Source organism: Monodon monoceros, unplaced genomic scaffold (genome assembly GCF_005190385.1).
Source record: "Monodon monoceros isolate NGI ecotype Baffin Bay Population unplaced genomic scaffold, NGI_Narwhal_1 Super_Scaffold_2, whole genome shotgun sequence".
NCBI classification, from domain to species: domain Eukaryota; kingdom Metazoa; phylum Chordata; class Mammalia; order Artiodactyla; family Monodontidae; genus Monodon; species Monodon monoceros.
Genome location: NW_021703776.1, coordinates 57,131,863 through 57,146,939, shown reverse-complemented (window position 1 = coordinate 57,146,939; position 15,077 = coordinate 57,131,863). Strand labels below are relative to the sequence as shown.

The following is a 15,077-nucleotide window of genomic DNA, read 5'->3' as shown; positions in this document are numbered from 1 at the left end:
CTACAAAGCTGGGGGTTTTTTTGGCCTCGCGGCTTGCAGGATCTTAGTTCCAGGGATCGAACCCAGGCCCCCAGCAGTGGAAGCGTGGAGTCTTAACTACTGCATCACCAGGGAATTCCCTACAAAGCTGTTCCAATGAATGAGGAAGATCTGTGTGTGAATTCATACTGCAAGATGTCTAGATGTTCCATAAATTTTTTTTAAAGTTTTTGTAACACTATATTCTCATTTTTGTTAAAATATAAATATTGTATGTACATTCACAGATTTCTAGTAAAATTACTATAATAATATATCTGGGAAATGATATTGGTTACTTTTACCTTGTACCCTCACATACTACTCAAATTGTTTTATAACCATGATTTTTGTATTGCTTTTATAATTTTTAAAAAAGTTTTAACAACCAGGCATCAATTTCTCCAGGTATTTCTATACCTATGCTTTCCTCACAGAAGTCTTGCTTAAGTAGCATCTTATTAAATAACAAATAAACAATCAAACATGCTTTTCACCTTCCTGTTTGCATCTGCTATATTCAATACCCTGAAAAGTAACTTGGGTCTTAATCATTAGTTCTAAATACCACGCACATCTGATGTTTTAAGTGTTACATTAACTATATCTGAGTGTATTTATTAGCAAACTACTAAAAACCACATAATACTCCATCCATAAAAGTTAATGAATAAATCAAGGTAAATCTAAACAATGTAGTATTACACAGCCATTTTTTTAAAAATTAGGAAGATCTCTATGAACTGCTAGGGAATGATTTCCAGTCTATACTGTTCACTGAAAAAAAAGCAAAGTGAAAAGGAGTATAAATAGCATGGCACTTTTAAGAAAGAAGGGGATAGAGAAGGGTGTGTGCATGCACACACATACACCAAGCTTATTTTTGCAAAAACAAACATAAGAAGAAAAAAATGGAAACTAGTGAAAATGTTTACCTATGGGTACAGGTAAGAAAGGAGTTTTTTAGGGAAGAGTAAATTTTTTTGTTTCATTTTGACTGTGAATGATACAACTATTTTACACATTCAAAAAATAAAATTAAAGGAAAAGGTTAGGAGAAAACAAAAAAACTGAACTGTATTACAAATTCATAACATAAATATGTTAAAAAAATTAATTCAAGTAACCTTTGAACATGGTACTCTGTACATCCTTAGTGAAATACTCTAAGATAAAAGAGCTGGAAAAGATCTTAATTTTATTCAGTAGACATACTGTTGGAAGTGGCATTGATATAATAATTCTGAAACTACTGGTATGTACAGCTGGTTAGAAAACAGGAATAGACACAACGTTTTGGAAACAAGGGTTCTCACACTGGGAGAAGAGATACATAAATATGTAATGGAGGAAGATAAGGAAGAACCCTAGGAGATACTGAATTTGAACTGGAGATATCAATATAAATTTAAGACTTAAAGTGTCTGTCTATTGAAAGTGCAAAGTAGCAAAAGGATCCAGTGGCTTGGCTTCAAAATACCCTTCACTAATGAAAAAAATCAGGCTCTTTGGAGAAATGGGTAATAGCAGATCTGGAGCCGAAACTAAAACTGTAATACACAGTTCTACCACAAAACAAGGAAGCATTCAAAGCATTAGGGGGACATATCAGAAAGACACAAGAGCAGGTTTGAGAAGGTTCCCCCCTAGCTAAATATAGGACAATTTGAGTATGAAAAAGAATAATGATGATGTATAACAGGGGTCCCCAACTCCCGGCCACAGACCATTAGCAGTCCACGGCCTGTTAGGAACCGGGCCACACAGCAGGAGGTGAGCGGCAGGCAAGCAAGCGAAGCTTCATCTGTATTTACAGCCGCTCCCCAGCACTCACATTACTACCTGAGCTCTGCCTCCTGTCAGATCAGCATAGGCATTAGATTCCCATAGGAGCTCGAACCCTACTGTGAACTGCGCATGCGAGGGATCTAGGTTGCATGCTCCTTATGAGCATCTAATGCCTGGTGATCTGAGGTGGAGCTGAGGCGCTGACGGTAGCTCTGGGGAGCAGCTGCAAATACAGATTATCATTAGCAGAGAGGCTTGACTGCACAGACACCACAGTAAATCAACTGCTTGCAGACTCATATCAAAGCCCTATCAATGAGTGGCAAGTGACAATGAAGCTGCATCTTACAGAGTAGACTGCACATAAGCAACACACTTCGGGTGTCACTGTCTCCCGTCACCCCCAGATGGGAGCATCTAGTTGCAGGAAAACAAGCTCAGGGCTTCCACTGATTCTGCATTATGATGAGTTGTATAATTATTTCATTATATATTACAGTGTAGTAATAATAGAAATAAAGTGCACAATAAATGTAATGCGCTTGAATCAGCCCAAACCATCCCACCCCCACCCCCACCCCCCTGAGAAAAAAACTGTCTTCCACGAAACCGGTCCCTGGTGCCAAAAAGGTTGGGGACCGCTGATGTATAATATACTGAACAAAAAAGAATCAGTCTATAGTGATATAAAAAAAGGGGAGAGGGCAACAGGGAACCACCTCATTATAATAAAAGAATACCTACTAATAAACATAAAAGGAATGACAGAATTTTTAAAATCACCATTTTGTAATCATTAATTCAATAACTGATGCAGGAAAGGATCATCAAGGGATAAAAAACACTGGGTCAAAGAGTATTGGGGAGTAGGATGTTCACATGATCTCAAAGCATTACCCCACAGATTACTCAATAATCACAAAGAGAGAAAGGCACCAATATATGGAGAGACAACCAGACATAACTTTAAACACATGATTAAACCTAATATCAGCAAGAATGGAATTGATATTACATGACTTTTGATGTGATTGCACCAGAATATACAAAACATCATCTACGCCTTTTCTTGCCAAAAATCTTCGACCTGAATCTAGTCATGAAACAACAGACAAATCTAGATTATGGAATATTCTCTCAGACAAGCCTGAATTCTTAAAAAATATCAATGTTATAAAAGACAAACAGTATAGGGACACTGTTCTAGATTAGAGCAGACCAAGAACACAACAATAATCATTAATGTGTGATCTCTGACTACCGGGGATCAAGCAATTTTAAAGGTTATGCAAACATACACGTGGGACAATTTGAATGTGGACTAAAACTATATACGAACATGAATATTATATCAATATAAAATTCCTTAGATGTCATAATGATATTACGGTTATACAGAAGAATGTACTTGGTAATAAGAGAGACATGCTAAAGTATTTAGGGTGAAATGTCATAATGCCTGCAACTGACTTTCAAATGGCTGGGGTGAGGAGGAGAAGGCATATAAATGGGGGAGATAAAGATAGCAAAATATTTAAGGATATATATGTATTCATTTTTCTGTTCTTTCAACTCTTCTATAAGTTTGAACTTTTTCCAAAAAAGAAGCTGGGGGAGGAAAGATTAAAAATAAAAACGACCATACTGTATACGTTTAATAGAGATAGTATTTTACAATCTTCAAATACATATTGCAAAAGTACTTACCTTAGTTGAGGTTGTAAGCAAGAAAGCCCTCTGTAGATTCTCCTTTTCAGCCAAACAGAACTTCAGTCTGCTAATCTCTTCTTTGAAATGAGTAATCATGTTTTCTTTGTTCCCATCTAAATTCTTTAAAGTCTGGACCTCTGACACAAGCTTGGTATTTTCTATTTCTGTATTCTTCAAATGTACCTGAAACAGTGCTTGAAAATGTCAAGAATATTCTTTCTAACTCTATAACCTAAGTTACTCAAAGTTTAAAATATTACTATTTATCTCTAACCCAAATACGATCCAAGAGAAGGGAAGATTCACTAGATGAGAAGTCAGGAGACCCAAATTCTGCCAAATGACTAGCCAAGTACGTGGGCGCAGAACACAGCTTTTCTGAATTTGGTGTTGTTGCTGTTTTAGTTTTCCAAAGAGATTAATTCTAAGGTCTAACACTACCTGATCTCTAAAGTCTTTTCCTTTGATGATTTTAAGTTAGTTCTCTTTAAAATTACAAATGAATTTGGTTGTTCTTTTGGGGAAACATTACGTTACAGGCATATTCATATATAAAGACCAGATTCTGGAAAACTAAAGGAATACATTCAAGAACATCTTAAGCAATTCAATTTTTTGCTTATGAAAAAATACTATGTCATTTACTTCCTGTGTGCCTAAAAATATATTTGTTGATTAATTAACCCAACTATATTGATTCTTCCAGGGACTTTGGCTGCTGTTGTTCATAGCATATACACAAATCAAATTCCGTAACTGAAATCATAAAGAGTACAAGTATCTGGTTTCCACTATAAAGAGTACCTTGCTTTGGTTAAGAGCATCAAAGAGAAATGAATTAACATACTTCTTGCACTTTACTCTTAATGTATGCAATGCTGAAGACTAATTCCTGTTCACAATGAAAGAATATAACTCCAGATAATCTAAAGGTATCAGCAGCCAAGACCTTTGCAGTATCAATTTAAAAACACTGCCCAATTTTCATAATCATCAGCTCATGAAAGCATTTTTTACCAATCCCTCTAAATTCTGTTAGGCCAGGGATGGGTCACATGATCCAACAGGGGTTAGAGGAGAGAGGCAAAGGAAACTATTTGGTTACTCATGAGAACAATTTGAAAGGGAAAGTATGTTTCTGAGATTAACAGTACAGTAGGTCTTACCACACTCGGTAAGTGGAATCTCCTTGTCAAAAAAACACAAAACAAAAATCCCTAGGGAAGTTTTACTTCCAATTTTCGGCATACATGCATATAAATGAAATACTGTTCAGGACACTGGGAGGTTGGGAGAGAGTGTATTCAAATGGAAATTTCAGAGTCACTTTGATCCCAACTGCTAATTCTTACAGAAAACAGGAGATATTAGCACACTGTAAAAGAATAAACCCCCAAGACACTCTTTCTTTCCCTTTCTCCCTCCCAAGTCTTATGCAAAGGACTCGTCATTCAGGTGTACAACAGAGACACACAAAATCTTTGCAGAAAGTAAGAAAAAAGGAATATAAGGAATAAATAATTTAGAGCAGTAAAAGAAAAATAAATTCTGGATTTACCCTAAAATGTACTTGTCAACCCTTTACAAAACATTGGAAGTACTGTTTCTCAGGATAGAAGAGAGAAAAGAAAGGCAGGATGGAAAGGTGACAGTTTCAGGGAAAAGTTCTCCTCTTTCCAAAATAAGTGATTCTAATTATCATTACACCTCTCAAGCATTAAACCAGGTAAGTAAAGTAAGTAAACGAGGTCCTGGTTTACTTAGGACCTTCCTAAACCCTTCCCAATACTAACTAGTATACCTTCAGAATTCATTTTATTTAATTTATTATTGAAGTAAAATGATTGAAAACATAGACATGCTATTTACCCAATTATCTCCCACTGTTCTAACAGAGAAACAACATGGAAAGTACTTAATTATCCAGAGAAATAATGCCCAGGTCTTTTCCCGGCACAAAACTGAAACATTATCACTGAAATTCATAGTAACATTAAATAAAAAATTATTACAGATGCAAAATCTTCATTTAGTTAAAAAATCCTTTATAACTTTAAAAAACTGCATTTGAAAGTAGTTTGCAAAAAAAGCAAAAACAAACAAAGACACTGTATCCAACTGTTCAAAAACCAAACATTATACCTGGGCACTTTTCCTTAAAGTCAAATCATAAAATCATCCACCAGTAAGTCTTCACTATTTTCCTTCCTATTCTGGGGGAGACACACACACACACTCTCACGCTCCGGGGATGGTACACACACACACACACACACTCTCACGCTCCGGGGATGGTACACACACACACACTCACGCTCCGGGGATGGTACAGACACACACACACACACACACACACACTCACTCACTCACTCACTCACTCGCTCACGCTCCAGGGATGGCTGTTCCAAGAAACAGAATGGGTATAACCCATGACAATCAAAATGTTCCTATCTATGCTCTGCAATGAGGTGCACAGCGGACTCAAATTTTTTATTTTAAAGGCAAAAAATTTTAAAGACTAAAAAAAAATTAACCACCCCCCAAAATAAGAAGGAAATTACTGTAGCTTTGTGGTATAGTTTGAAATAAGGGAACATGACACCTCCAGCTTTGTTCTTCTCAGGATTGTTTTGGCTATTCAGGGTCTGTTGTGTTTCCATATAGATTTTAGAATTATTTGTTCTAGTTCTGTGAAAAACACCATAGATATTTTAATAGGGATGCACTGAAACTGTAGATTGCCTTGGGTAGTATGGTCATTTTAACAATGTATATTCTTCCAGTCCATAAGCACAGCATATCTTTCCATTTGTTTGTGTCATCTTCAATTTCTTTCATCAATGTCTCATAGTTTTCCCAGTAAAGAGCTTGTAACTCCTTAGATTTTTTCCTATTTTATTCTTTTTGATTGTAAATGGGATTGTTTTCTTAATTTCTCTTTCCAAGAGTTTGTTGTTAGTATGTAGAAATGCAACATATTTCCATATATTAATTTTGTACCTTGCAACTTAACCAAACTCATTGAGGAATAGTAGTTTTTTGGTGGCATCTTTAGGATTTTCTGTATATAGTATCATGTCATCTGCAAACAGCGACAGTTTTACTACTTCCTTTCCAATTTGGATTCCTTTTCTTTCTTTTTCTTGTCTGACTGCTGTGGCTAGGACTTCCAATACTATGTGGAATAAACACAGTCAGAGTGGGCATCCTTGGCTTGTTCCTGATCTTAAAGGAAGTGCTTTCAAGCTTTTCACCACTGAGTACACTACAATGTTAGCTGTGGGCTTGTCATATATGGCTTTTATTATGTTGAGGTATGTTCTCTTTATACCCACTTGAGGTTTTACCACAAATGAATGCTCAATTTTGTCAAAAGCTTTTTCTGCATCTACTGAGATGATCATACGATCTTTATCCTTCAATTTTTTAATGCAGTATATCACATTAACTATACTTTGTATACTACAAAGCTACAGTAATCAAAACAGTATGGTACTGCACAAAAACAGACACCTAGGACTTGCCTGGTGGTCCAGTAGTTAAGACTCCAGCTTCCACTGCAGGGAGCATGGGTTCGATCCCTGGTCAGGGAAATAAGATCCCACATGCCTTGAGGCACACCGCACCCCCCCCTCCAAAAAAAAACTTTGGGACTTCCCTGGTGGCGCAGTGGTTAATAATCTGCCTGCCAATGCAGGGGACACGGGTCCGATCGCTGGTCCGGGAAGATCCCACATGCCGCAGAGCAACTGAGCCCGTGCACCACAACTACTGAGAGCCCGCGCACCTAGAGCCTGTGCTCCGCAACAAGAGAAGCCCACGCACTGCAACGAAGAGTAGCCCTCCCTTGCCACAACTAGAGAAAGCCCACGCACAGCAACGAAGACCCAATGCAGCCAAAAATTTTAAAAAAAGACAGACACATAGACCAGTGGAACAGAACAGAAAGCCCAGAAATGAACTCACACTTATATAAGCAATTTATCTATGACAAAGGAGGCAAGAATATTACAACTGGGAAAAGACAACCTCTTCAATAAATGGTATTGGGAAAACTGGACAGCTACATGCAAAATCATCAAACTGAACTACTTTCTCACACCATATATAAACTCAAAATGGATTAAAGACTTAAATGTAAAACCTGAAACCATAAAACTTCTAGAAGAAAACATAGGCAGTATGCTCTTTGACATCAGTCTTAGCATATTTTTTTGGCTGTGTCTCCTCAGGCAAGGGAATCAAAAGCAAAAATAAAACAAATGGGACTATGTCAATCTAAAAAGCTTTTACCCAGCAAAGGAAACTGTCAACAAAATGAAAAGGCCACCTACTGAATGGGAGAAGATATTTGCAAGTGATATATCCAACCAACATGGAGTTAATATCTAAAATCTACAAAGAACTCATACGACTCAACATCAAAAACACAAGCCCAATTAAAAAATGGGCAGAGAACCTGAATAGACATTTCTCCAAAGAAGATATACAGATGACCAACAGGCAAATGAAAAGGTGTTCAACATCACTAATCATCAGGAAAATAGAAATCAAATACCACCTCAATGAGATTATCACCTCACACCTGTCAGAATGGCTACTATCAAAAAGACAACCAATAACAAGTGTTGGCAAGAATGTGGAGAAAAGGGAACCCCCCTGCACTGTTAGTGGTAATGTAAATTGGTGCAGTCACTATGGAAAACTGTATGGAGGTTCCTCAAAAATTTAAAAATAGGGACTTCCCTGGTGGTCCAGTAGTTAAGACTCTGTGCTCCCAATGCAGGGGGCACAGGGTTGATCCCTGGTTGGGGAACTAAGATGCCACACAGTGTGACCTTAAAAAAAAAAAGTTAAAAATAGAACCATATGATCCAGCAATTTCACTCCTGGGTATTTCTCTGAAGAAAACAAAACACTAATTTGAGAAGCTATAAGCACCCCTATGTTGCAGCATTACCTACAATAGCCAAGATATGGAAGCAACCTACAATTGTTTTTTTTTTAAATTAGAGTATAGTTGCTTTACAACATTGTGTTAGTTTATATTGTACAGCAAAGTGAATCAGCTATACGTATATATTTATCCCCTCTTTTTTTGATTTCCTTTCTCATTTAGGTCACCACAGCATTGAGTTCCCTGTGCTATACAGTACATTCTCATTAGTTATCTATTTTATACATAGTGTCAATAGTGTATATATGTCAATCCTAATCTCCCAATTCATCCCGCCTCATGCCCATCAATAGATGAATGGATAAAGAAGACGTGGTGTGTACATACATACACATAAACACACACACACACACACACACACACACACTGGACTATTACTCAGCCATAAAAAAAAACCTTGCCATCTGCAACAACATGGACAGACCTAGACAGTATTATGCTAAGTGAAATAAGTCAAAGATAAATATATTATTTCACTTACATGTGGAATCTAAAAAACAAAACAAATGAACAAACATAAAAAAGAAACAGAGTCATAGATGAAGAGAACAAACAAGTGGTTGCTGGACTACAGGGGAATAGGATGAGAGAAACAGGTGAGGAAGATTAAGAGGTACAAATTTCCAGTTACAAAATAAAATCAGTCACAGGTATGAAGTGTACAGCATGGGGAATATAGTCAATAATTATGTAATACCTTTGTATAGTGACAGGTGGTAACTAGACTTATTGTGGTGATCATTTTGAAATGTACAGAAATATCACATCACTATGCTGTGCACCAGAAACTAGGTCAATTAAACTTCACAAACTCGTGAAAAAAGAGATCAGATTTGTGGTTACCTGAGGCAAAGGGTGGGGGGAAGGGGGGAATTATGAAAGTAATCAAAAGGTACAAACCTCCAGTTATAAGATAAGTAAGTACTACGGATGTAATGTACCACATGATAGCTAAAATTAACACTGCTGTATGTTATATATTGATATCAAAGTTATTAAGAGAGTAAATCCTTAGAGTTCTCATTACAAGGAAAAAAATCTTTTATTTTATACCTATATGAGATGATGAATGTTCACTAAACTTATTGTGGTAATCATTCCATGATGTATACAAGTATACAAGTCAAATCATTATGCTGTATACTATAAACTTATACAGTGCTATATGTCAATTATATCTCAATAAAAATGGAAGAAAAAAGAGGTGATCCTCAGAACAGATTTGAAATTTCATACTTGGGTACCCAATGTTGGTATCTAGCTTATCAATGTATATAAATAAATGAATAGTTGTTTTTTAAAGAGAAGGAGGAAGAAACCCACTGGTAACACAATAAATCATATTTTAGTTTCTTAGTACAAACTGAGACTCTCAAATACTGAATATATGCAGAGTTTTATGTTTTATCTTTAATATATACCATAATATCAATATATAAATGAGTACTGTCCTTTTCTAATCTAATAAAGAGATTGAATCTATCCAAATAATACTGACTTAGCTCAGACTGTTCTTGAAATTCCTCATCTGGAACTTCCTTCAGGAACTGCTTATGAGCCACTTAAAATAAGTAAGTCCCAATACGCATCCACGACATTATTGACAACTAAAGCTCACTACCCTACTTCAGAGTCACTTAAAAAGGAAAGGAGGAAAAAACTTCAAAAGGGTGAAGATTTGTCAACAGGATCTTTTTTAAAATGACAGTCTCTGAAGATTATTATTATTATTCCAAAAGGCAAACTCCAAAACATGATCATCACTGAAGTAAATTAATGCTCTCCTTAAGGTTTATATATTCTTAAAAGGGGAAAATAATTAGTTGCACAAATTCTGATAAACAGGTATCTTGTTACCATTACAACTCTTTGACTTATTACACATTACCTGCTAAGTATCTAAAACACCAGCAATTTAATTCCCTGACAACTAATTAGGGACTATACACAATGAGGCAGCTTTAAAATATACTCCCAAAACTTTTGATTCTCCTCTCTTAAAGAAGTGGAGCCTAATTTCCTTCTCCTGAGTATCAGCTGGAGTGACTTGCTTCTAATTAATAAGATAAAGAAGAAGCATCAGTGTACAACTTGGAGACCAGGTCATAAAATGCACTGACTTCCTCCTTGCTCTCTCTCGTATAGCTCACTCTGAGGGAAGCTGGCTGCCATACTGTGAGAACCTTCAAGCAGCCACTGAAGAGGCAACATTCCAAGAAACTGAAGGGCCTCCTGCCAAAAGTCATGTGAGTGAGCTACTTTGACAGCAGATTCTCCAGTTCTAATTGAGCCTTTGGCTGACTGCAGCCCTTGCCAAACATCCTGACTGCAACTACACAAGAGACCCTGAGCAAGAACCACTCAGCTAAGCTGCTCCCAAATTCCTGACCACTAAGTTTTGGGGTAACATGTTACACAGCAAAAGATAACTAATAAAAATGTAAAGAATAAATTACCTTATAAAGTTCCTTCTCATCCTTTTCTGTCTTCAATTGACATTCAAGTTGTTCTCTTTCATATTGTGCCTTTCTGAGTTTGTCCTTTAAACTGAGTTAAAGTCAAATAACGTTAACATAGACAAAAACAACTTTCTTAAAACAGTTTTAAAACACAAAGATACTTTTTTAAAGCATCGGGAATACCTGTCTAATTCAGTTTCTTTTTCAATCGCTTTATGTGTGACTGACACAATATCTTCCTCAAGCTGGAGGGCTTTGGATGTAGCATCATTGTAACTCTTCTTAAATTCTTCATTTTCCATTTTTAAACTTTGTGAGACTTCAAAAAGAACCTTAGAAACAATAACAAAATATTTTGAGAAACACAGAAACATAATTAGAAATACAAATTTGTATATCTCTAAGAAATCTAGTTATGGTTAAAAGTTTAATCCCACATTTGTCCCCTCCGAAGTTTTGTTTTTTTTTTTTTTTTTTTGGCGGTACGCGGGCCTCTCACTGTGGCCTCTCACGTTGCGGAGTACAGGCTCCGGACACACAGGCTCAGCGGCCATGACTCACGGGCCCAGCCGCTCCGCGGCATGTGGGATCTTCCCGGACCAGGGCACGAACCCATGTCCCCTGCATCGGCAGGCAGACTCTCAACCACTGCGCCACCAGGGAAGCCCCCCTCCAAAGTTTATAAGACTAAAAACTAAACCTGAAATGGTAACATACATTAAACTTTTCAAATACTAAATCAATTATTAACTTTTTTCCTGGACTTTTCACACACTGTTTGCTGATTTCACTAACTTCTCCACCAGAGGGCAGGCAACTGAAGTGAGGAAAAAATTTAAAAATTAGTCACTTTGCTTTTTACATCTCGCTTTCCAATGTTACCCCAATGACAAAACAAGTTTCATGATACTAAACAAAGTTAACACCAACTTCTTCTAGCATAAATCACTAAGTGCCACTGATAATTATACCAAAGCACTAAGTTAAGATATATGCCTAAAGCCATGTTCCTAAAGCTCCTGTCACTGTGATTCAAGAGGCTGGAACAAATATTTAAAGACACTGAAATGAATATAAAAGAGGTAGTAAATGTGATGAATTTCATTTTAAACAGATAATTTAAAATTTTTTATCACATCAATTAAGACAATTAAGTAACTTATGAGAATTCGATCAAGCCTCTCCCTAAGCCTGTTTTATAATTTGTAAAATGGAGATAATAAGGCCTTTTCTGCCTCGTTTATAAAATTATGGGAACCAAATATAACAGTGCATTTGGAGGTTTCCACATAGTTATGGGAAACTATACATCAAAAGAACTGATAACTTAAGACAAATTGTGTTTGTTAAAAAAATAATTTTACAATTTCCCCACTAGTACCACCCGGGACTTCCCTGGCAGTCCAGTGGTTAAGACTCCACGCTTCCCTCGGTGCTTTGTGACCGCCTGGAGGGGTGGGATAAGGAGGGGGGGGAGGGACGGAGACACAAGAGGGAACAGATATGGGAACATATGTATATGAATAACTGATTCACTTTGTTATAAAGCAGAAACTAACACACCATTGTAAAGCAATTATACCCCAATAAAGATGTTTAAAAAAAAAAAAGACTCCACGCTTCCGCCTTCCCTTGTGGCGCAGTGGTTAAGAATCCCCCTGCCAATGCAAAGGACACAGGTTCGAGCCCTGGTCTGGGAAGATCCCACATGCCATGGAGCAACTAAGCCCGTTCACCTCAACTACTGAGCCTGCGCTCTAGAGCCCGTACTCCACAAGAAGAGAAGCCACCACAATGAGAAGTCCGCACACCGCGATGAAGAGTAGCCCCCACTTGCTGCAACTAGAGAAAGCCAGGGCGCAGCAACGAAGACCCAACGCAGCCACAAATAAATAAACAAACAAATAAATTAAAAAAGACTCCGTGCTTCCACTGCAGGGGGCATGGGTTCAATCCCTGGTCAGGGAACTAGGATCCTGCATGCCCTGTGGCGCAGCCAAAAAAAAAAAAAAAAATAGTACCACCCATCAACCCAACAACGAAAACTAAAGAAAATCACCATTCTGCCAATTTAAATGTATCAAATGTTACAAAGTATTTATAAGCCACTTTGACTTTCATAAAGTAACAGCCAAATTTTTTACTTATAGGTAGAATATCACTTTAAATATCTTGCTAGAATATGAAAATTACTAAACTGCATCTAAGAAAAACGTAATTCATTAAGAAGCTTATCACAACAGAGGTCAGATACACTCTATTGGTTTTATTTTTGCTCAAAACAACTGTTTGCCTTACTGAATTTGCAACATAAACCAAAGACTGTTATGCAAAACTAAATGCTTTTCTGATTTCAATTCTACATAACACCAGAGAAAGCAGGTGATATTTACTCCCTCTCCCATAATTGTTGTCACTATCCAATGATCCTTTAATATTTGACACATTTTCAGTATTTGTCTAGCTGATTTATAAGGACGGTCAGAGAGGTTGGTAAATAGTTTTTTACTATTTTTTTTTTTTAGTTTTTATTTTTACCAAATGCTCTCTTGGTACTGTGAATAGGCTACAGATTTAATCCAGGTATTTCTTCCTAGGAAAAAGATTAGATTGCTCAGAGGCAAAAACTAGTTTCTGATTCTGCAATTAATGAAGTTCTATAGTGGGTAAACAGCATTCTAAAGAAAATGCATAGAGAATAACTAGAAAAGATTCATAAGCAACTAAACACAAAACATAAACTAACTGCTTTATCTATGAGTCAGTTAACTCTATAGTGAGTCACAAATTAATTCTAACTATACTTGAGAGTCTTGGAATCCTTTCTTGGTACCTATAAAAGCAACCAATAGCTTCTCAGCATCCAAGCCCACTGCAAAAGGCATGAAAATACTAAAGTGGGGATTATTCTTCAGGCCTGTAGCACTCATATCTGAGTGAAGGATAAGCATCTTCAATGTGTCTAAGTTTCCTTAGCATGAAAATGACATCAAAGCCCTTAGTGTACATACAAATAACTAAGAACCATGTTTTAAAAAAATAATAATAACATTTTTAAAACAGTAAAATTTACAACACAGTCTTTGAAAAACACTTGAAATTTGGAATAAATATTCATTTGGTCAGTATTTGCAAGATATGTCAAAAGGGCACCATAATTCTAATATTAAAACAGAGAGAAACTTAGAGATGAGTAAGTCAGCTACACCGTGCACCAAGATAAGAACAGTAACAAAAGTGGTGGCAAAAGGAGATTAAGAGATTTGGGCATTTCAGATTCATGCAGCAGACTTCGCCCCCTCCTCCTCAATTGAAGGATCACGTCACCATGACCTACTATTACCAATTCCCCCAGTCATAACCCTCAAATATGAACAACCAGATAAAAAGACTGTGAATCATCTATGTGGCTAAACATGCACTAAAAATATCTTAACAACACATTTATTCCTATGTTAAATAAAGACAAAATTAACTCTGACTACAAATGAATACATGTAAAGAAACCGGATACAATATCACTGACAATTATCTAGAAAAAAGTATGATGATATTCTGGATTCAAACATACAGCAAGAAAATTTAGTAAATTAGTTCCTGAATACTCTAAATGGCAAATCATTGGCAAAAGGATTATGTCATTTATGGAAATTGCTAAAAGATTTTAAAATAAATCTTACTCATTTGAGGTAATCTGGCTTTTCTCAAACACTGTGCTTCTTGAAATCGACTGTAATACCAAGCTATGTAGTTAGTTATAGAGAATATAAATGTATCTTCTTTGGTTCCTAGAAATACACCAAACAAAAATATAACTGACGGGCTTCCCTGGTGGCGCAGTGGTTGAGAGTCCACCTGCCGATGCAGGGGACAGGGGTTCGTGCCCCGGTCCGGGAAGATCCCACATGCCGCGGAGCGGCTGGGCCCGTGAGCCGTGGCCGCTGAGCCTGCGCGTCCGGAGCCTGTGCTCCGCAACGGGAGAGTCCACAACAGTGAGAGGCCCGCGTACCGCAAAAAAAAAAAAAAAAAAATATATATATATATATATATATATGACAACAATGTACTATAATAAACTATCTTCATGGCATTAAAATAATGTGTTAAAAGGCAAAATAAATAAATAACAATAATAACTAGGGAAT

At 36.7% G+C, this 15,077-nt stretch overlaps 1 protein-coding gene across 1 annotated transcript in view; it reads right to left on the bottom strand.

Annotated features, from left to right (window-relative positions):
* TAX1BP1 (Tax1 binding protein 1) overlaps nt 1-15,077 on the bottom strand; it is an 87,311-nt gene that overhangs the window by 34,035 nt on the left and 38,199 nt on the right. The window contains exons 6-8 of the mRNA XM_029233245.1: nt 11,116-11,264; nt 10,930-11,020; nt 3,514-3,699 (exon numbers count right to left, since the gene is read on the bottom strand). Of these exons, the coding sequence (XP_029089078.1) occupies nt 3,514-3,699; nt 10,930-11,020; nt 11,116-11,264 (426 nt within the window). The remainder of the gene's footprint in view (nt 1-3,513; nt 3,700-10,929; nt 11,021-11,115; nt 11,265-15,077) is intronic.